The sequence below is a fragment of the Stegostoma tigrinum genome, chromosome 2 (genome assembly GCF_030684315.1).
Source record: "Stegostoma tigrinum isolate sSteTig4 chromosome 2, sSteTig4.hap1, whole genome shotgun sequence".
NCBI classification, from domain to species: Eukaryota; Metazoa; Chordata; class Chondrichthyes; order Orectolobiformes; family Stegostomatidae; genus Stegostoma; species Stegostoma tigrinum.
Genome location: NC_081355.1, coordinates 146312808 through 146336551, shown reverse-complemented (window position 1 = coordinate 146336551; position 23744 = coordinate 146312808). Strand labels below are relative to the sequence as shown.

The 23744-nt window shown below is 42.7% G+C and overlaps 2 protein-coding genes across 4 annotated transcripts in view; one reads left to right on the top strand and one right to left on the bottom strand.

The window, feature by feature from the left end:
- Nucleotides 1-48: 48 nt before the first annotated feature.
- LOC125461842 (THAP domain-containing protein 2-like) lies at nucleotides 49-14724 on the bottom strand. Its single transcript, XM_048551120.2, has 4 exons — nucleotides 14448-14724; nucleotides 13077-13269; nucleotides 10939-12092; nucleotides 49-2882 (listed from the first exon to the last, which is right to left on the bottom strand). Exons 1-3 carry the CDS (start codon nucleotides 14516-14518, stop codon nucleotides 11670-11672), a joined length of 687 nt encoding a protein of 228 aa, XP_048407077.1. The 5' UTR covers nucleotides 14519-14724; the 3' UTR covers nucleotides 49-2882; nucleotides 10939-11669.
- The window catches only part of galnt11 (UDP-N-acetyl-alpha-D-galactosamine:polypeptide N-acetylgalactosaminyltransferase 11 (GalNAc-T11)), a 175728-nt gene continuing 166061 nt past the window's right edge, over nucleotides 14078-23744 (top strand). For all 3 annotated transcript variants that reach the window (XM_048551106.2, XM_048551074.2, XM_059639861.1), the window contains exon 1: nucleotides 14078-14197. The gene's annotated coding sequence lies outside the window, so the exon portion shown is untranslated. The remainder of the gene's footprint in view (nucleotides 14198-23744) is intronic.

Genomic DNA, 23744 nt, shown 5'->3' with positions numbered 1-23744 from the left:
TCAAAAATTTAAAGGAACATATTTCAAACTTTTTTGAAAAAAGTACACTTTATTGAATTTGTCACAATAATACAATTCTCTGAACATCAATGATGAAGAAACCAAAATAAAATTAATGTTAAATGCTATGCTAGCATCTAAATGCATGTATAGCTGCAAACAATTATACCCAAGGGAATACACATACACATTCTTCACCTTCCTTTCCCTGCTTTTTAAGTATTGTGAGTTTTCTTGAACTTTTAGCTGCTTCCATGAAGAAATGAGATCTCAACAATCTCCACAATTGACTTCAGGCAGTTCACAGGCTTATGGTACAGCTAACCCCAAAACTAACGTCTGCTCTTTTGAAGCATTTACACTTATTAAGTGTAGCGTTTTTTTAAGCCAGTTCCTATTCTATTATAGCCTTTTCTTTCAATTTGCAGTATAGCAGCAGCAAGTGGTTGGATAGCACTCAGTCTCAGTGTTGGTATTACATCACCAACTTGCAATCCATCACTTTATGGAGATTAGATGGTGAGCCACTGCTGTGCAAGCAATGCCTGGAAAAGAGATTTCTCCTTTTTAAGGCAGTGATTTAGTTGGAGAATTGGGAGTTTAGGAAGGAATTTTCTGAGAGTACAAGCAAAGTCATCCATCAATTATGAATCACTGGGGGAATGCAAATAATCAGGGCTGAGTGGAGCAAAATTTCAAATTCCAGAACAGCTGATTTGAAAGTACACTGATGCACAAGTACAATCTGTGTAAATGGCAGTCAGAATCTAAAGTGATACACCTATGTACACATGCAGTGCATTTCATAGATCCAATAGAGCAGGTCGTATTCAGCAGTTTGGCTGGCATGAACTCCAATACTATGAAAAACAAACTGAATTCTCGAAGATGATGTTAAGTCTCAAGTAATATGGATAGTTTCAGTGTATCAACGTTACAGTAAATTATAAAGTATATAATTATCAAGGTAGGAAGTAATTCCATAAAATATCTTGAAATTGGATTTGATAATTAACTTATTTTTGTTTTTTAAATTGCAACATAAAACCTGTGATAGGACTACTGACCATTATTAGTCCATTTTATCATGTTTTTTTTCTGGCACCTCCAGTACAATTGTCATGCCACAAGTTTTGCAGTATCAGCCTGATTGCACCAGCATCCAAAATAAAGACACACTTTTGTGGGTTTTCCCCTTCAATTATTACTCTTGCAAATTGTCCTGATGAACGCAAGGTGAGAAATTTTGACAAAGAATTTTTTTCATTGCTGAAAAAAGATATGATTAGTCATTTTCTTATGGCATTCTTATTCATGTGGTTTGTATGTCAACATTATCTTTCATTCTTTTCATTTTTGCAGCTTGCTTGTTGCCTTCTGGTCATCTATATCCCTTCCTCTTTGCTGAAATTGTCAATCTCAGTATCATTCCCTGTTTGATTCCTCAATGTTGTGAAATAAAGTTACATTATGAACATATACATCTTTATCACATTGTGAAGTTTACTCTGATCTGGAAAATCCTTTGGATTGAAATGATCAGCATGAAGAACTTTTAATAGATTTCAATGAATTCTTTTTTGTTCTTTCTACATATTCTGTGCTTCCATCCAATGCTTTCAGTAAGCAGATTAGAATGGAGAATCATTACAAATCCAGGGAAATCTATGCTGAATCAAAAGATAATTTTCTTTTATAAAAGAAAAAGGTTCAAATGATCTCACACTTATTCCAATTTTAGCAGCTATTGTTAAGCACATTGGATCCTGCACAATCTCCTCCGAAAGAAGAGTGGAACTTGGAGCCCTCCTGTTGAAGCAAGTGGAATGGGATAAGGCAGGTGTCGTGGAGTCACAATTTAAAAATTCAGATTTTTTTTGTTGGGTATAGCAAGTTGGATGGATGGAGTCAAGAAAAATAATGAACTATCACCTAACCGAACAGCAGAACAGGCTCGAGGGGAGAATGATCCATTCCAGTTCCCATACGCCTGAACCCATTAATTACCAGAACTGCTAGGGTAGTGGATGAACTTATATCTTTTTCCTTCCCCAAGAAGAGAGTATTTCCCTCACCTGCTAGATTCCTAAAGTTCCCTGTGCCATTTACAATCTTTCACTTGGTTTACAAAGACGATTGACCTGTTCCCAATCTCCTTTAAAACTACATGGTGGGCATTCAGTCATTCAATTAAAGTGGAACATGGTCAAAGTGTCAAAATTAAATGTCTCATCACCCAATGTTCACAAATGAGCTCCTGCAGTATTGATGTCTAGAACAAGAACAGCAAACCTGGTTGATTTTTCTACACATGTAGAAGTTTCATTGACAATGTTAGTCTTCCTTTTTGCAGCTCAGTTGAGAATTGGATTAGTCAGCATTGACTGTAGATTGAACCTAGGACTGCAGATTTGAATGGCTCTGCTACTGATTGACTAATTTAATTCATTCATCCAACAGGACATCTTAAAAATAATTTGTTTATGCGACCTATGTTTCAATGGTACTGCAATATACACAGCAGGCAACTAAACAAAACAGGAATATGTTTTTAAGCTGTTCAAAGACATTACCTTCTTCCCCACACACCACCCATTCATCCCTATGTGCACCCGTGTTTTTGCTAACAGCTATGGGACATTTCCTCATTATTTAAAAAATGCCTATGAGGTATCATGGCCTTTTACTGAGCATAACTGCTCTTATTTCTGCAACACACCTCATATTTACAGCTGGTATATAAACTCCAGGGCAGCCATTTAGACTTAAAAGTAAGATGCCATTGAGTTTCTGGGAAGGGTGATAAACTGTAGTGATCGTAACTCCTCTACTTGTTGAGCTGTTGTAAGTCCATGGAATCTTGTGGGTTTCTATGCAACTCCCTGCAAAGGAAAGAATATGTGGAACTCAAATACAAATTGTCATTGTCAAGGCATTAATTAGCTTCTTGTTACAGAATAAGAAACAATTGATAAAATTATATAAGTGAGCACATTGTGTAATAAAACAATACTGGCACTAACTCCATCTCATTTCAAAACTCTTCTTCAATGTGCATAACATTGACGTTGGTTATTTGAAGATTATGGCCGTGACAGTTTAGACCTCCACAGTGTAATACATTATGTCACCACGCAACAAGGAAGATTAGCTGAAATAGTATTGCTTTATGAAAGATATTCAAAGAAATTTCACAGAATCAAAGTTTTTCTGCCTTCTCTGCCTTCTGTCCTCCAAGAAACAGTTCCAACTTCTCTCATTTATCCTCATAACTGAACTTGCTCATCCCTAGATAATAAAATGTGAGGCTGGACGAACACAGCAGGCCAAGCAGCATCTCAGGAGCACAAAAGCTGACGTTTCGGGCCTAGACCCTTCATCTGCTCTCTGATGAAGGGTGTAGGCCCGAAACGTCAGCTTTTGTGCTCCTGAGATGCTGCTTGGCCTGCTGTGTTCGTCCAGCCTCACATTTTATTATCTTGGAATCTCCAGCATCTGCAGTTCCCATTATCTCTTGCTCATCCCTAGAATCATTCTTGAGTCTTTCCTATAGTCTCCAAGTTGTCTTTACATCTTTGCAGATATGCTGTGTCAAGAACTGTACATAATACACTAGGTTGAACAAGTGTCTTACAGAAATTTAATATCACCGCCTTGCTCTTGTTCTCTGTGCCCTTTTTAACAGAATGCAGGACACTGTATGCTTTATTAACTGATCTATCAACCTATCCTAATGTCTTCAATGATATATCCATGGTCTCTGCTTTTGCATCTCCTTTAGAATATTATATTTTGTCTCCATGTTCTTCTTCCCAAAATGAATAACTTCACATTTCTCCACACTGAATGCCATCTGGCACCTGCCTTGCCCATTCCACTAACTTATGTCCTTTTGAAGTTCCATACTATCCTTCTCTCTGTTCACACGCTTCAGAATTTTGCATCATCTGCAAATTGTGCCCTGTACATCAAGATCTAAGTAATTAATATATGTCAGGAAAAGCAAAAGTCTCAATACTGATCACTGGCAACACCACTATAAACCTTCCTTCAGCCTGAAAACACTCATTAAACAGTACTCTGTTACCTGTCACTCTGCCAATTCTCTTACCACGTTGCTGTTGTTCCTTTAATTCCATGAACTACAACTTTGCTCCTTGTGGTCTAATGTTTTTTGGAAGTCCATATACACCAGACCAACAGTATTACCCTCATCAACTGTCTGTAACCTCAAAAATCTCCAGCTAGTTAATAAAAAACCATTTTTCCTTGTGAAATCCATATTAAATTTCCTTAATTAATCCAGATTGTTAACTAACCCAACACGTGCCAGCCTCTTCAAACTCTCATGGCACATTTCTGATCCACTAATAGGACACTTATGCAGTTGAATGAATCTCAGGCCACACCCAACAGCTATAATCTTAATACTGCTACAAGGACACTGTGTGAATAGGGACATACACCCACTCATGGATTGAACCATCTTGTATCTTTAGGGTCTTTGCTTGTTGTCATAGCATTCACACACTAAGTCTCCCTGGCTGCTCACAGCATCTTTTTGCACTTTGCCACCTAGGCTAGATCAGGGAGGTTCATATTATTACTGTCTTGTGCTATTTAATACAGACACAAAGTCAGGAGTTTATCATCGGTGTCAGCAGGTCTCAATCAAGGGGGACAGGCTTCACTCAGAGGATTCCCAGCACAGTGAATCAAGGGCAACCTGAAACCAGTCCAGGGCCTTTTTAAGGGCAGTCAGAATCAGGATCCTCTCCACATAATGTGCAAGCAGCAAAATGATAAGCAGCATACTACCTGTCTTGACTTGCTCTGACCTATTTTGGGATGTTTTCTTCCCAGAATAAAAGAGAGGGACAAGTATTTTATTCACTTGTGGGACATGACATCACTGGCTGTCCGGCATGTATTGCCCGTGCCTGGTTATCCTTGAGGTGGAGGAGGGGCCGCCTCTTTGAAACACTGCAGTCCAACTGCTATAGGACGATCCATAATTCCCTGTGGGAGGAAACTCCAGGATTCTGACCCAGCGACACAGAAGGAACAATGATAAATTTTCAAGCCAGGAAGATGTATAGTGAGGGCAACTTGCAGGTAGTAATGCGCCCATATATCTGCTGCCCTTATCCATCTAGATGGAGGTAGTTGTGGCTTTGAAAGGTGCCAAGGATGTTTGACAAATGCCTGCAGTGCACCTTGTAGATAATTATCACTGCTGTGATATTAAAGGAGATGAAAGTGAGTGTAACAGCTGTTACTTTTCGTGTGGATAGGGTACGTGAATTGTCAGGGCAGAGGGAATGCAGGGTTAGTGATGTCATGGGTTGCAAGGGTGATGGTGAGTGGGGTGAGCGTTGTAGGCAGTAGAGAGAGCGGTACAGCATGATCCTTTGCGGAAAATTAGTAGTGGCTGAGAGTGTGAATGTGAGGTGTCAGAGAAGCTGGTGGCGTGTACGTTGGCAGAGTGGAGAAAGTCACCAATCTTTTCCTACATTGTTGTACATTCCTCCATACTGCTGAGACTGTGTTAAATGGAGTGGCAACTTCAAACCAGGGTGGCATGGGTTGGTGTTGTAGCCTCCACAACAGGCTCTGGAGAAACAGCAAGTCCTGCCTGTGTACCACCTCATCCAACAGGACCTCCAGGGCAGGTGATGGCCTATTGGTCTTATCCTACTGCTAGACTATTAATCCAAAGACCCAGCTCATATTCTGTGGACTCAGGCTCAAACCTCATCATGGCAGAATTGAATTGAATTATAATCTGGAATTAAGAGAGTCTAATGATGACCATGAATCCAATGCTGATTGTCAGGAAAAACCCATGTGGTTTACTAATGTCTTTGGGGAAGGAAATATGCCATCCTTACCTGGTCTGGCTTAAATGTGACTGCAGACCCACACCAAGGTGGTTGACTCATAATTGCCCTGGACAAATTAGGGATGGGCAACCAACAATCCCCAGTGTAGAGAGAATTGTTTTCTAGTGGTGACAGTAGAAACTGTTATTCGATGTTGCTGGGAAACCAACAGACACAATCTTCCATGAAACTCAGGAAACTGATATTGTAATTGTGGGAGGTGGGTGAAATGGCTGAGAGATCATGAGCCTCCTAGCAATGGGATCCAGGGATTCCATTTCAAGGTCAATCCTGTGTCAGGGGAAAATTACAGTCCTACCATTCTCTGCTGTTATTATTTAAGTTCACCACCCAGCTCTGCAACCGGCCTCCCTTTAGTGGGGAAACTCTGCGGGAGGCCTACCTGTTGCTGGCACAAATGCTTTATTCCTTCAATCAGTGCTGTTGCGTGACTCATGAATCGGATCAACCGCATTCTGGCTGCTGCCGCTGCCCCAGAAGATGTCATATTCGTGAAAAAGCCACTGGAAAAACTGTGAGCTGTCGGCAACACATCAGCCAACCAGCAGCACTCCTACTAACCCTATCACAGATGCGAATGTCCCACTTCACATGTCAGGGAGGTGGTGGCCTAGTGGTATTATTGCTGGACTGTTAATCCAGATACCCAGATAACATTCTGCCGACTTGGGTTCAAATCCCGCCATGACAGATGGTGGAATTGAACGCAATAAAATGTGGAATTAAGAATCTAATGACAACCATGTTGTTGGTTGTTGGAGGGAAAAAACCCATCTGGTTCACTAATATCAGGATGGGCAATAAATATTGCCTCATCCTGCTAATGAGTAAAGGAAAAAAGAACACCGTTGGTATAAAGTGTAAATATCTGATTTTGATATATGGTAACTTTGAAAGAGTGAGGTGATGGCTTTCTTGTATTACCACTGGACTTGTAGGCCAGAGACCCTGGAAATATTCTGGGGCAGAGTGCTGGACAGGTTGAAAATCACACCACAGCAGATAGAGGAATTTGAATTCAATTCTTTAAAAATCCTGGAATTACAAGTCTAATAATGACCATGAATCCACTGTCAATAGTCAAAAATCCATCTAGTTCACTAATGCCCTTCAGGAAGGGAAGCCCTTACTCGGTCTGGTCTACATGCAATGCCAGACCCATAGAAACGTGTTGCCTCTTTACTACCCCTCCAAAATGACCTACCAAGTTAATCAGTTGTATCAAACTGCAATAAAGCTTCAAGAGGGAAATCAGATGGACCACTTAACACTGACATAGAACGACAACAGCAGAAACACAGCCCTGTCAACTCTGCTAAATCCTCCATACTAACATCTGGAGCCTAGTGCCAAAATTGGGACAGTTGTCTCAAAGACTAGTCAAACAACAGCCTGCCAGTCATACCCATAGAATCACATCTAACAGACAATGTCCCAGACATCACAATCACTATCCCTGGAATATGTCCTGTCCCAAAGGCAGGATAAACCTAGCCGAGATGGAACCATACCTGGATACAGCTGGGACGGAGTGGTACCAAGAGCCCTCAGCATTAACTCTGGCCATATGAGCAGGTGGTGAGGGTACCAACTACAGAGGGGAAAACACATCTGACCTGATTCCCATCAACTTGCTGGCTGCAGATGCATCTGTCTGTGGCAGTATTACTAACAGTAACCACCATACCATCCTTATGGAAAGGAAATTTCACCTTCACACTGGTAACACCCCGGTGTTGTGTGGCTCTGATCATATGTAGCAGCACGGGCAAGGGAACCTTCTGCTGATTACCAGGTACCATGTTCCAATCCCCTGCCCTTGGCTGATGAATCAGTTTTGGTCCACGTTCAACACACCTGAAGGATGCACAGGGTTTTTTTTGGCAGGTGGGGGGGGGGGGGGGGGGGGAAGAGAGAGGGATTGTTGGCAAGGGCATAAAAAATGTACTCAATATCTATCACTAAGAATGGCTTAGCTGAACTGAGCTGGTTATGTTGTTAAGGACAGACTGGGTCTGCAACAGGTGGTGAGGAAACCAACTCGAAGGAAAAAGTGCACCAGATCTCATCCTCACATCTGCAGGCTGCAGATGCACCTGCCCATGGCTGTACTGATAACAGTGACCACAACACAGTCCTTTGAGACAAAGCGCCACCTTCACACTGATAACGCCTTTGATGTTGTTTGGCTCTGAATGGGTATAGCAACCAGTGTACCTGCGAACGTTCCTTCCGGTTGCAGGATGGGAGTTAGTGGGGTTCTCCAAGGTTGGATGGCAGCAACTTCTAGAACTGGAAGCCAATGCCGTGATTGGCTTGCATCTTACAGCAGATACACATAACAAAAGATGGAGAATATTCTCTTCCTCTCCAACAGCTTTGTTTGCATCTTGTTTACTCTGCTCTTAGTAGAGATGACCCATTCTCTCCCTTTTACACCATAGCTTACACACATTTTACAGCTCTTATTTCTCATTCACTCTTTTGTCTTTGTGCAGAGGCCTGGCGCAAATCCGTTCCCTTTGCCATTCTTCTAAAAAGCATTAAAAAAAACAATTTTCCACCCCTTTTCAGTTCTGAAGAATTGTACTAGACTGCACACGGATACTGCCATAGCTGCTGAGTTTCTCCAGCACTTTGTTTTTACTTCAGGTTTCCAGCATCCACAGTATTTTGTCTTTATATGAACAGTTCAGAAGACTAATGCTCAAGAAATTGCCATACCCATAGTTGAGCTGCTTCAGTACATCTACAACATTGGCATCTATCAAAAATAGAGAAAATTGCTCAGATGCTTTATTTCTTTTAAACAAACACAAAGCAGGGCAAATCCAACCCGATACATCACTGTCCCATCAGTCTACTCAGTCGAAAGTAAAGTGGAAGGTGGAAGGTGTCACCAACAATGCTTATGAAGCATCACTTTTGCAGCAATAACCTGGTCACAATGTCCTGATTAAGTTCCACCACTACCACTTTGCTCCAGACTTCATCACAACCTTGGTTAATTCCAGAGGTCCTGTAAGAGTGATAGCCCTTGATATCAAGGCCACATTTGACCAAGTGTGGTGTCAAGAAGCCCTAGCAAATTGGAGTCAATGATAAAATCGGGGATAAACTGTCCATTTGTTGTGAGTTATACCTAGCATGTAGGAAGATGGCTATGGTCATTGAAGTTCAGTCATCTTAGCAGGAGTTCCTCAGGGTAGTGCCCTAGGCTCAATCATTTTTAATTGCTTCAATTACCTTCCTGCTATAAGGTCAGCTGACTGCACAAGTGTTCAGCACCATTTGCAACTCCTCAGACACTGATGAAGTCCATGTCCAAATGCAGCAAAATTTGGAGAATATCCAGACTTGGGCTGATATAAGTGGCAAGTAACATTCTCACCATACAAGTGCCAATGATCAGTCCTAACGAGATAGAATCTTACGACTGTCCCCGATAATCAATGGTATCACCATCACTGAATCTGCCTCTACCAACATCCGAGGAGTCACCAGAAACTAAAGAGGTCTAGCCATATAACTATTGTGGCCACAAGGGCAGTTCAGAGGCTCTGAATCATGCAATGATATACTGACCTCCTGATTCCCCAAAGCCTGTCCATCATCCACAAAGGTAAAGTCAGGAGTGTGATGGAATACCCCCCCACTTACCCAGATGAGGGTAGTCCCAACAACAAGAATCTTGACACCATCCAAACAAAGCACCTGACTGACCGGCACCACATCCAAGCATTCACTCTCTCCACCAACTATGCTCAGTGCAATAGTGATTACCATCTACAAGATGCATTGCAAGACTCCTTAAATAGCACCATTCCAAGCTCATGACCACCCCATGTATGAAAACAAGGGCAGCATAGGAATACTATTACATGCAAACTCCCCTCCAAACTACTCAGCATCCAAGCCTGAAAACATATTGCTGTTCCTTCAGTGTCATTTGGTCAAAATCCTGGCACATCATTGCTGATGATATTGTAGGTCTACCTACACCAAATGGACTGGAGTGATTCAAGAAGGTAACTCACTGCCACCTTCTCTAGTACAACAGAGATAGGCAAAATGTGTAGCACATTTGATGCCCAGCAATCACCCAACAAATTAAAACTATTGTTACAGAGCTAGTAGGAATTGCTGATGCTGGAGAAACTGAGATAACACGGCGTGAAACTGGATGAACACAGCAGGCCAAGCAGCATCAGAGGAGCAGGAAAGTTTGACGTTTCAAGTTGAGACCCGAAACATCAAAATAAAAGTATGGTTACTTTCAACTTAATCTAAAAATATCCGCATGGCCACAAAGTTCCCTCAATTTCCCTACCAATGAATCAATGGGTTACAGGTTTGTTGAACAGTGCTTAAGACTAACTACAGACTATAGGGATGCAGGCTATTTAATCAAGGCTATGCCACTCATGAATTTGGTCATCACTGCACCCTGCACTTTCAGTGCCAGTTCCAGGCTAGAAATCCACGTGTCGCTTGATTTATCCACATCTGTCCTGGAAAGTCAGGGGAAATAAGACCAATCATTTGCTCCCACACTTCCTTGACAGAAATCACCTAATTATCTATGGACCCAGCCTCGAGACTAGCAAGCCTCCTTGCCTGTATATCTCAACATCTCATTGCTCCCTGGTTAAGGCAATCAACAAGAACTTCTTGAGGTCTGACTTAAAACTGAAAAGCTTCTATCAAACATAAAACATTTACAGATTATTAGCAGACACTTGGCCTGTCATTGACTTTTGTTGCTAAATGAATGACAATACTTCAAGGCACGAGCTCACCCAGTCACACAAGCAACAGCTAAAAACATATTAAGTGAAGTCTGTTCATTATCTTGCACTGTCAGGAGTTGTTTTTTTCCGATCTGCTAATTGCAAGCAGTCTGGCTTGCCCTGTTGTTAGCTGCCTTAAAGCACTAATACATTCTTAATAGATTTTCTGAACTTCACAATAATAGTTTATTTACCATTTTAAAAATTGAATTTCTAAAATATCTATCAGCTTGGTAATGACCTACCGCCACAGTTGGTTCTGAAGACTGCATCTGCTTGGGTTCTTCGTGTGCAGGTATAGACAGCTGTAACATTTGCAAGACGTAGGAGTCTGATTTCTCGTTGTACCTATTGGTGATGATATTCTATTCAATTATTAGGGCAAGCACTTCTCTTGCTTATGGCTGGCTGTGAAAAGCCTGTGTCAAATGGATCAGGTGCAGTCTCAATCCAGCTTGTGGTGTGTGCACTTACACAGGGCTATTGATATGGGAAATAAAAACATTATGCCGGCGCAGAGGGTGTCCTTCTGAGGCTGGTGTCAAGGCACATAGTTGGCTAGTAATTTGTCAGGACCCACTGAATAACACAGTCATGGCATCGTCCAAGTTAACTGGCCAATACTTCCTGGCACACCATGATAGGGCAAGTATTTAATCTGGCCATGTTTTGTGAGCAGATGTCTGTTGTCACTAAATCATACACCAATGTCCCCTGTAACAACAGCTGCACTACTTGGCTACATTTCAAGTCTAACAAATGCAATGTGCATCACTCAAATGTTTTTATATCGACTGCTGAAGCAAACAACAACCAATAAACCAAAGCATCCAAGCACTGCAGATTTTGGGAGGTGAAAGGGATTGTTCACAATATTCATTCCTGTGCTCTAGGGTCAAAAGAAATGGACAGTAAAACGAAGCAAAACTGCCTTGTCTGGTCACTGTACCCACGCACTAGTGGAAGTCCAGTCTGTTCATCTGCCTTTAAATGATTCATCAGTCAAGACAGACTGAACAAGCTCTGCTCCTTTGCCCTTAGGCAAAAGGTTTCTTTCTTTCAGGTCTTCGAGCAAGTTGCTGATGCCTCTCCATTTCTTGACCACTCGACGTTCCCTTTGTCTGCTGATTCTTATTTGTTGACGGAGGTAGTCCACTTCATCTTGCAACTGGAACACCTTCCTCTTGGCCACAACAGGATTGGCCAAACAATAACTATGTTCTTGGAAAACTTCCGTACTGCTGGTGGTGCAAGGACTAGTGCTGGTGCTAGTGCTGGTAGTCCGAGTGCTAGTACTAGTAGTCCTAGTGTTCGTGCCAGTACTACTGCTAGACTTGGATGAGTCCTGCTGGTTACTGATACCTGCAGAGGTCAGAGGGGTTTTCCTGGATACTAATTTCTGTAAAACATAATACACAAAACTAATGTTATGACATCCAGATGTTGTTGTTGGGGGTAGGGGAGAGGAATAAGGGTACTATTACCTGCAGTAGGGTCAGCTACAGTTCAGACCAATCCTGGCTTATCCAAGAGCATTTAATCAGTATTATATGGACAGGGTATAGTGAGGAGCAGCCCTAACTAATTACTACATTTCTATCAAGGTGTTCTGAGGCAGCCTATAGTGACTTGACTGTATCGGAGTCCATTGCTCAATCAATTCCTCACTGAAATGGGGACCCAGTTTTGAAGCCTGCCAGTGACAGTTTGATATTAACTTCTCTTCCACCCACACTGCTTTCTTTCTCTCCGTTCTCACCACAACCACATGCGATTATTGGCCCAAGTACAGAATACACCTTGCTGCTAAGTTAATTATAATGATGGGTGGGGTTGGAGGTGGGTGAAGGAGGAAAGAGATGACGTGTAAAAGAGAGGGAGAGAGACAGAGGGAAGCAAGGGGACGCAACAGGGAGATGGATGGAGCATCTTTCAACTCAAAATCCAGCCAGATATACCATAGACACAGAGTAACTGGGTTCATAATCTCTGGTGTTTTGGGGTCATCTCACTGAAACATGCAAGATTCTGAAAGCAGTGCAGAAAATGAGAGGTTGTTCTCCCTGCCCCAGGCTGGGAAATCTAGAAGGGCAGTCTGAGGATAAAAGGCTGGTCATTGAGGACTGAGAGGTGAAGAAACCTTCTCATTCAGAAGCTTATGAACCTCTGAAATTTTCTGCCTCAGGACTATGGCTTTGCCTTCAGCCTTAAACATAGGATGAATTAGACAGGAAGTTGTGGGATATGGGTAGTGGGCAGAAGAATGGAAATCAAGCCGAAGGTGCATTCAAGGAGCCACATAGGCTTTTTTTGCTGCTATTTCATAGCTTTACAACTGGCACGTGGCTTTAAAAACACATCACTACCAAGATCCTGGCCTTACGTTTTGCATGTGTGGTGGGAAGTCAAATATTGTAGGGACAGCATCTTCTCGCAGGCGCCTAGTTTGTCCTGTGCGGTCAAAGCACGTTTGCTCAAAATGTTTCGAACAAAGGAAGGTGTGTTTGCTTGGCTTGAAGTTTTCACGTCGAACAAGCCGTATCCATTCTGTCCGTCTCCAAGGGTTAGAGGGAAACCTTAAAATAAAACAAAAACACAGAAAATAGATTTCTTTCCCTAGTATACCGGAACATGCAAATTTTTCAAAATTATATTTCTTTTAAAATGCAGGGCTTTGATGAGAATGGAAATAGAGAAATTGTTTCTACTGGTGGGATGGTTAGTAAGCAGACAGCACGGATTTTAGACAATCAGCAGAAGTAGAGTGGAGGATAGTCTTTTTTAAAAAAAAAGTACAGCAAATTATTATGGTCTGAAATACACAACAAGACTTAAAGAAACAGTTTCAATAGCAATTTTCAAAAAACTGAAAACAAGTTACTGGACTTGAATCGTTAATTGTTTCTTTCTCCACAGATGGTGCCAGACATGCTAAATTTCTCCAACACTTTCTATTTTTGTTTGTTTTCCAGAATCTGCGGGTTTTAAAAAATTTCACAAAGTGAACTGGAGTGTGAAATAGTTTCACAAAAAAATTTTAGAGGTGTGGGGAAGCCGGACTTTGTGGGGGGGGGGGGGGGGGGGAGGAGAGAGACGGACGGGGGTGGAAGAGGGATGGAGATAGTGGGGGGGGGGGGAAGAGAGAGAGAGAGAGAGAGAGAGAGAGAAAGAAGCAGGACGATCAGGGGTGTGAGGGTAAATTGATGTGCGGGGTGGCGGGTGGAAGGCGCGATATACCCCTCTTGTCCTGCTTCCCACACCTTTCGGTCCGTGCCAGCTCCAACCGGAAGTGATTATACCTCGGCGCGCGCGCGCGCGCACCGTGGTCTGTACTTCCGGCTGCACCACCTCCTCTCTCCCCCCCACCCCACCCCATAACGACACACCGTCAGCGCCCCCTCCCCCCTACCACCCATATCGGAAAGTGTCAGAGCCAAAAAAAATTAATATGCCGCATGCGGCGGCGGCGGCAGCGGCAAAAGACTTCAGTCCCCTGACTGCCAGGTAGGCCCCGCACTGTCACTTCGCACAACTTATAACTCTTGACAAAGAAGAAAATGGGATGGGGGTTAAAAAAAAATCAAAATAAATAAACAGCCTCCCTCACTCCTAGGCCGCAGGCGGGTGCCGCCATGGGAACGCCGCTCGAGTCAAACAGGCCGCAGGCCAGCGCTTAGCCGTCATTGGGGGGTGGGAAAGACACCAGCCCCCTTCCTCCTTAACCTGGGAAAGCATGGCCACGCTCCTCACCTACCTGTGGAAGCTGGTGTTGGTGTTTTTCCTGTACACCGCTGTACATCCGTAGGCCGCGCAGCTGGTTGGCATCTTACCGAGACGTCTACTTTCAAAGACGATAACCACCGTCACCTCCCTCTTTTCGCCCTTAACACCTGACACACACACAAACACGCAACACAAGCAAAGGAAATGGTGGCCGAAAAACGTGAACGATTCCTTGGCCCGCCCGGACTCTTTGCCTCGCCACCACCAAATCCTTTACTAAGATGGCAGATGTATGAGTAGTTTTGCTCCTGAGGGGCAGGCAGAAAGAGAAAGGGGGAGGAACGATCACGTATCAACGCGTGGCGTCAAAACACACGTCTTCTCTCCATCGCTTCCTTTCTCTCTCCCCTCCCCGCTCCAGTGGGAGGAACTTTTGAACGTTCTCATTTGCCATTTTAACTGGCACTAAATGTAAACGTAAACTGGAACCAGCCCCCGCAACTAGTTTCGAAAATTTTTCGGTGAAGTTGACTTTCAGCTCGCCTGTTTGTGTGTGTTGGGAGTCATTCTTTTCAGGCTCATGCCTGAAGTCAGACTCTATTCCCGGCTCATGTGAATGTAGCTTCTGAGTTCGTCATGTATGCTGATCAACCCAACATAAATTTATTTATGAACAAAAAGCCTGTTTTTAAGAAAATCACTCAGTATTAACCCGTGCAGCTAGATACTGTGTGCTAACTGTTGAATCAATTTGGATTAACATGCTTTAAGTATTTTATTTTTCTCAGTAGCCATTTTAATCTGAAACAGATAAGAACATAGAACAGTACAACGCAGCATGGCCTACCATCTCTGTGCCAACTATGACGCCATTCTAAATTAATTCCCTACAGGTGGTACATATCCCTCTATTCCGGTTCTGAGGAAGGGTCACTGGACCTGAAATGTTAACACTGATGATGTTTTCTTCACAGATGCTGCCAGACCTGCTGAGCATTTCCAGCAATTTCTGTTTTTGTTCCCTCTATTTCCTATTCTGTCAAAATACCTCTTAAACATTGCAAATGTATTGGCTTCTCCCAACTTCTCTGGCAATGTGTAAAAAGCACCTACCACCTTTTTTTAAAAAAACTTGCTTCACACATCTCGTTTATACTTTCCCTTATTAAACCCGTGCCTCATAGTATTTGATATTTTTGCCCTTGGAAAAAGACTAACTATCCATCCGTGCGTTTTATAATTATATATACTTGTATCAGATTGACCTTAAGCCTCCGAACCTCCAGGGAAAACAATCTGAGTCTCTCCGAGATAATGGGAACCTGAAGAGCCTAGGCTCGAAATGTCAGTTTTTGTGCTCCTAATATCCTGCTTGGCCAACTGTGTTCATCCAGCTCCACACTTTATTATCTCTGAGTCTGTCCGAACTCTCCTTACAGCTAATACAGTCCAGTTGAGGCAACATCCTGGTAAACCTTTTTTGCAACAACAACAAAAACGAAGTTGCTGGAAAAGCTCAGCATGTCTGGCAGCGTCTGTGGAGGAGAAAATAGAGTTAACGTTTCGGGTCTGAGGAACTGAGGAAGTTCCTCATTTCTGAGGAAGGGTCACCGGATCCGAAACGTTAACTCTGTTTTCTCCTCCAGAGATGCTGCCAGACCTGCTGAACTTTTCCAGCAACTTTGTTTTTGTTCCTGATTTACAGCATCAGCAGTTCTTTTGGTTTTTAAACGTCTTTTGCATCCTCTCCAAGTCTCCACCTCCTTCCTATAGTGCAGCGACAAGAGCTGTATGGTATGTTCCAAATGTGGCCTGTGCAGCTGCAATGACTTGCCAGTTTTTATATACTGTACCCTGAGCAATGAAGGCAAACGTGCTGTATGCCAGCTTGACTATCTACTGGAGGAGACTAATCATGTTGATGAAGGTAGAGCAGTGGATGTGGTATACGTGGATTTAAGTAAGGCATTTGATAAGGTTCCCCATGGTAGGCTCATGCAGAAGGTAAGGAGGCATCGGATAGGGGCAAATGTGTCAGATTGGATTCAGAATTGGCTGACCCTAAGAAGACAAAGGGTGGTAGTGGATGGAAAATATTCAACATGGTGCTCAGTTACGAGTGGTGTACCACCAGGATCTGTTCTAGGTCCTCTTCTATTTGTGATTTTTGTAAATGATTTGGATGAAGGAGTGGAAGGGTGGAGTACTAAGTTTGTGGACAATACAAAGGTGGGTCGCGTTGTGGACAGTGCGGAGGGCTGTTCTTGGTTACAAAGGGGCATTGATAGGATGCAGAGCTGGGCTGAGAAGTGGCAGATGGAATTTAACCCTGACAAGCGTGAAGTGATTCATTTTGGAAGGACAAACTTGAAAGCAGAATACAGGGTTATTGGAAAGATTCTTGGCAGTCTGGAAGAGCAGAGTGATCTTGGGGTTCATGTCCACAGTTCTCTGAAAGCTGCCTCCCAGGTGATAGAGTTGTTAAGAAGGCATATGGTGTGTTAGCTTTCATTATTAGAGGGACTGAGTTCAAGTGCTGTGAAGTTATGCTACCAAAGCCTGGTTTGGCTCTATCTGGAGTATTGTGTCTAGTTCTGGTCACCTCATTACAGGAAAGATGTGGAAACGTTGGAAAGGGTGCAGAGGAGATTTACCAGGATGTTGCCTGGAATGGATGGAAGGTCTTACGAGGAAAAGTTGAGAAAGTTAGGGCTTTTCTCTTTAGAGCGACAAAGTATGAGAGGTGACTTGATAGAGGTGTACAAAATGATCAGAGGTATAGATAGGGTGGATAGCCAGAGACTTTTTCCTGGGGTGGAGGTTGCTATTTTGAGGGGAGATAGTTTTAAAGTGACTTGAGGTAAAAAACAGGGGAGACATCAGAGATAGGTTCTTTACTCAGAGTGTGGTGTACGTGTGGAATGCATTGCTGGAGAGGGTAGTGGAGTCGGGCTCATCAGGGGCATTTAAGCGGCTATTAGATAGGCAAATGGATGATAGTATAAGGTAGGAGTGGAGGTTAGATAGACTTTAGGATTAGGGTAAAAGTTCAGCACAGCATCATGGGCCGAAGGGCCTGTACCCTTGTTGGCCCTGTGTTCAAGAAGGGGAGTAGAGACAACTCTGGTAATTATAGACCAGTGAACCTCACTTCAGTTGTGGGTTAAGTTTTGGAAAGGATTATAAGGGATAGGATTTATATTCATCTAGAAAGGAATAATTTGATTAGGGATAGTCAAAACTTTGTGAAGGGTAGGTCATGCGTCACAAACCTTATTGAGTTCTTTGAGAAGGTGACCATACAGGTGGATGAGGGTAAAGCGGTTGATGTGGTATATATGGATTTCACTAAAGTGTTTGATAAGGTTCTCCACAGTAGGCTATTGCAGAAAATATGGAGGCATGGGATTGAGGGTGATTTAGCGGTTTGGATCAGAAATTGGCTTGCTGTAAGAAGACAGAGGGTGATGGTTGATGGGAAATGTTCATCCTGGAGTTCAGTTGCTAGTGGTGTACTGCAAGGATCTGTTTTGGGGCCACTGCTGTTTGTCATTTTTATAAATGACCTGGATGACTGCCGAGAAGGATGGGTTAGTAAACTTGAGGATGACACTAAAGTCAGTGGAATTGTGGGTAGTGCGGAAGGATGTTGCAGGTTACAGAGAGACACAGATAAGCTGCAGAGCTGGGCTGAGAGGTGGCAAATGGAGTTTAATGCAGAAAAGTGTGAGGTGATTCACTTTGGAAGGAGTAACAGGAATACAGAGTACTGGGCTAATGGTAGTGTGGATGAGCAGAGAGATCTCGGTGTCCATATACATAGATCCCTGAAAGTTGCCACCCAGGTTTATAGGAAAGGGTGGAAAGGGTGCAGAGGAGATTTACCAGGATGTTGCCTGAGAGGTGGCAAATGGAGTTTAATGCAGAAAAGTGTGAGGTGATTCACTTTGGAAGGAGTAACAGGAATACAGAGTACTGGGCTAATGGTAGTGTGGATGAGCAGAGAGATCTCGGTGTCCATATACATAGGTCCCTGAAAGTTGCCACCCAGGTTGATAGGGTTGTTAAGAAGGTGTACGCTGTGTTAGGTTTTATTGGTAGAGGGATTGAGTTTTGGAGCCATAAAGTCATGTTGCAGCTGTACAAAACTCTGGTGGGGCCGCACTTGGAGTATTGCGTACAGTTCTGTTTGCCGCATTATAAGAAGGATGTGGAAGCATTAGAAAGGGTGCAGAGGAGATTTACCAGGATGTTGCCTGGTATGGAGGGAAGGTCTTATGAAGAAAGGCTGAGGAACTTGAGGCTGTTTTCGTTAGAGAGAAGAAGGTTAAGAAGTGATTAATAGAGACATGCAAGATGATCAGAGGATTAGATAGGGTGAACAGTGAGAGCCTTCTTCCTTGGATGGTGATGGCTAGCACGAGGGGACATAGCTTTAAATTGAGGGGTGGTAGATATAGGACAGATGTCAGAGGTAGGTTCTTTACTCAGAAAGTAGTAAGGGCATGGAATGACCTGCCTGCAACAGTAGTAGACTCGCCAACTTTAAGGGCATTTAAATGATCATTGGATAATCATACGTATGATAATGGAATAGTGTAGGTTAGATGGGCTTCAGATTGGGTTTCACAGGTCAGCGCAACATCGAGGGCCAAAGGGCCTGTACTATGCTATAATGTTCTATGTTCTGTTTACTGTGCTGTCCTGTTCTATATTCTATGTTTATCTACTTGCTACTTCCAGGGAACTGTAGATCTGTATGCTTGAATCCTCCATATGTTAATGCTTCTTGGTTTTCTGCAATCCACAAACATTCACTCCCTCCACCACTGGCGCTCAGTAGCAGCAGTGCGTACTACTTACAAGATGCACTGCGGAAATTCACCAAAGATCCCCAGACAGCTTCTTCCAAACCCACGACCACTTCCATCTAGAAGGACAAGGGTAGCAGCTATATGGGAACACCATCACCTCCAAGTTCCCCATCAAGTCACTCACCATCCCGACTTGGAAACATATCGGTGGCTCAAAATCCTGGAATCCCCTCCCCATAGCTGGAGGACTGTAGTGGTTCAAGAAGGCAGCCCACCACCACCACTTCAAGTGCAGCTGGGGATAGGCAAGAAATGCTGGCCAGCCAGTGACACCCACATCCCTCACTGTATACTTCCCTGCTGCATTAGACCTTCAAAAATGCAACCTCACATTAAATTCCATCTGCCATTTCTAATTGTTCTTTATCCTGTTATATCCTTTGACAACATTCCTTACTTTGCACATCTCCCGCAATTTTTGTGTCATCTGCAAACTACTCATCAGACCATCTAAATTCCATCCAAATTATTAGAGAGATCCCAGCACCGATCCTTATGGAATACTACTGGTCACAGATCTCCAATCGGACAACTATTCCTCCACAACTACTGTCTGTCTGCTATGACCAAACTAATTTTGTATCCAACTTAACAACCCACTGTGCATCCCATTCTTGATAACAAAGTGTGAAGCTGGACGAACACAGCAGGCCAAGCAGCACCTCAGGAGCACAAAACCTGACGTTTCGGGCCTAGACCCCGGCATCCCATTCTTGACTGCCTACCATGCGCGACCTTGTAAAGTACATGTAGACAACGTCCGCTGCTCTGCCTTCAATCATCTTTGGCACTTCCTCAAGAAGCTTGGATTTGTGAGACAAGATCTTCCATGCACAAAGCAATGCTGACTAACACCGATAAGTCCATTCTTCTCCAAATGCAAGTAAATCATGCCCTTAAGAATCTTCTCCAGTAATTTCCCTACCATTGATGTAAATCTCACTGGCCTATAATTTTGTGGATTATCTCAGTTGCCCTTCTTAAAGAGAGGAACAACTTTGGCTGTTCTCTGGTCTTCTGGGATTTCACCCATGGCTAAAGAAAATACAAAGATCTCAGTCAAGGCTCCATCAATCTCCCTTGTTTCTCTCAGTCTTCTTCAATAGACCCCATTGCATCCTTGGAACTTATCTACCTTAATATTTTTCAAGCTAGCCGACAACTCCTCCTTAATATCATCATGCCCCAGAATATCAACATACCTATCTGTAATCTTACCATCACCAATGTTCTTCTCCTTAGTGAATATTGATGCAAAATACTTTTTAATGATCTCACCTGATTACTCTGGCTCCATTGCATAAATTCTCTCCTTTGTCCTTGAGTGGACCTACCTTTCCTTAACTACCCTCTTGCTCTTAATGTACTTATAAAATGGTTTGAGATTCTCCTTAATCCTATTTGCCAAGGATATTTCTATGTCCCCCTTTTGGCCCTCCTAATTCCTTGTTAAATGTCCTCCCTGCTTCCTTTACCTTCCTTAAGAGCCTTGTCTGATTTCAGTTCCTAAATCTTACTTATGTCTCCTTTTTCTTTTTGACTAAAATTTAATATCTCTTTTCATCCAAGATTCCCAAATCTTGCTATCCAAATCTTTTATTCTCCCAGAAATATGCTGGTTCTGATCCAACTGGCCTTTAAACATGGGGAAAGATCACTGGACCCGAAATGATAACGCTGATTTTTTCATCACAGATGCTGTCAGACCTGCTGAGCTTTTCCAGCAACTTCCTGATTTGCAGCATCCAAAATTCTTTTGGTTTTTATCCTGCATGCCATTTATACAATCTATGACCAATCTTATTTTTCCAGCTCCTGCCAGGTAATATTGTAATTAGCCTTCCCCCAATTTAGCATTTTCACCTGAGGACCCATCTTATCTTTATCCATAACTATTTTAAAACTTAGGGAATTATGATCACTGTTCCGAAGATGCTTCCACGCTGAAATTTCAATCATTTGGTTTGCTTATCCCCCAACGCAAGGTCGAGTGCACCCCTTCCTTATTTGGGCTATCTACATACTGTTTCAAGAAACCCTCTTGGATACACCTAACAAATTCTGGTCCATCTAAACACTGGCAGAAGGGAGTCCCATTCAGTACTGGGGAAGTTAAAATCAGCCACTGCAATAACCCGAATAGTCTTTGCATGTTTGATCAGGGTCCCATTGTACTTTGTAAAGAAAAGCATCTAAATCTTGACCTTCTTGTTCTTAGAAATAGATTCAGCATCTTAAGTTTATCGTTCTGTTATTTTCATGAACTAATGCTGTAGTTTTGCTATCTACTCTGACATGAGGCACTGTACATTTCATGTAACTTGCCGAACCATTGCATTGTACAAATTGATCATGTTTTAATGGTTGTACCCTATGTCCCTATTTATCAGTCCAAAGCACAGTTACTCAGACGGAAAAATTAGCAAAACGACTATAATACTTGGAATTAACATACTTGGTTGAATTGGATCTCTACATTTTGAAATAGAGAAGATAAGTTGGATCAGTGTTATCTCATTGACCAGTTTTACTGGTTTCTCCTCCTGGTTGCATTCGCAATTTCATCAAATTATACATTATTGCCCTCGATGTCTCTTATTATCCACATTCTTCCACATACAATTTTGAAAAAAATATCTTCCCCAGGATAGATCCCAGATGACACCAGCTCACCCACTATCTCTTGTCCTTTACTAAGTGTCTTTGAGATGCTGGTGAGCTTCTTTCTTTTTTTGTCAAGAGATACTTTTACGCACCATGCTCCACTGAACTTTTATTTACCATCATCAAATCACCCATGTTACTTTCTTCCTTTATCCTCTACCACTAAATCAGGGGCAGTATAATGACAATAAAAGTGAGCAAACATTTGGGAGAACGAGAGGAGACTAATCAAATAAGGCAGACCCCCACATTCATCTCTCTCTAAAGTAATCAAGAGTGTAGTGAGCTGCTTCCTTGAACCATACCTGCATAAGGACTGTGTGATGGCTACTCCTATCGACATCGTCACGGACAGATGCATCTGTGACATGGTGGTTTAGTGAAGACAAGTTCAAGCAGGTTTATCCATCCTTATTGTTTCCCTCACCATTTGCCACCGAGTCATTTTAGCAGCATTGTCCTTTTAGAATTTGGTCAGTTTGATCAGAAGTGGTGCGACTGAACTGCACTTGATGATAAATGTCGAAGTCCCCCACTCAATGTATATTGACACCTTCTGCATCTTCCAATTCATGTTCAAAGTGGAGGGATACTGATTCATCAGCTGAGGAGGGTAATTGTCAGGAAGTTTCTTTTTGCCTATGTTTGACTTGAAGCCATGACACTTCACAGGGTCCAAAATCAATGTAGTGGACTCCTTGAATAACTTCTTCCTAAGTGTATACCACTGTAGTGCCCTTATGGTGCATCTGTCCTGATGGTGGAACATGTATCCTGAGGTGATATTGTCTGTCACAATGCTTGACTAGTTTGTGGAATTGATGTCCTTAACTTTTGCATAAGGTTTTAATTAGAAGGAATTTGCAGTGTCAACAGGCCTGAGTCTGCCATTGTCATTTCTGGTCCCTGTGTAAATGCTGAGTGGTTTGTGGTGGAGCTTAAAGCCCAGAGCATTTGTGTGGTCCTTCGGATTAATATCACTACATCAACACCTGTCTTTTATATAATTTTGGAAAATGTTGTAAATGGATGCTGAAAAAGTCTGCTGTGATTTGACTTATTTCAATGATGCTGATGGAAAGTTGTGTCCTTTTTTATTATCTAAAATATACTTTACTCATTAAAATATCTTTATATACGCACATTGTCACTGAAGCAGTTCAGTTCTGTGCAGTAGCATAAGGAGAAACAAACAATCATTGGAGTTTGACTCTATCCAGCAAACAAGCCGAGGCATTTCTTACTTTACGAGGTTATATTTACACACATTTGATTCATTGGGAGGACCTGGTAACTGAATGTATCCCCATTTAACTTCTTCATAAAGATGAAGTGATCTTTTCATAAAGATGGTGGTCTTTGCCCATTATCCCTTGGTGGCAGCTGGCCCAAGCTTTAGTGTGTCTGTCAGCACATGGTCCTGGACCGTTGACTGTGCCAGCCTGCAACACTTGGTCAAGGTCACCTCTCTGCTCTGGAAGACCAGCAAGTTTCGGACAGACCAAAGAGTTTCTTTCACAGAGTCGATAGTCCTCTAAGTGCAGTTGATGTTTGTCTCAATGTCTGTCCCGGAGAACAGACTGAAGAGCACAGAGTCCTGCGTCATGGAGCTTAATGCAGCCACACAGTCTGGCAGAAGAGATGACGGCCTTGTGTCATTATCATTAGTCTGTTAATTCAGAGACCCAGGTATTATTCGAGGGACCGGAGTTCAAATCCCGGCATGGCAGATGGAGAAATTAGAATTCAATAAATATCTGGAATTGGGAGACTAATGATGACCATGAATG

What these genes read in the sequence shown, in the direction of transcription:
- LOC125461842 (XM_048551120.2), bottom strand. Translation starts at nt 14,518, where the DNA reads ATGCCAACCAGCTGCGCGGCCTACGGATGTACAGCGGTGTACAGGAAA. An exon ending in ACCAACACCAGCTTCCACAG is followed by an intron (nt 13,270 to 14,447) that starts GTAGGTGAGGAG and finishes TTTTATTTTAAG; the next exon opens with GTTTCCCTCTAACCCTTGGA. An exon ending in TCCCACCACACATGCAAAAC is followed by an intron (nt 12,093 to 13,076) that starts GTAAGGCCAGGA and finishes TATGTTTTACAG; the next exon opens with AAATTAGTATCCAGGAAAAC.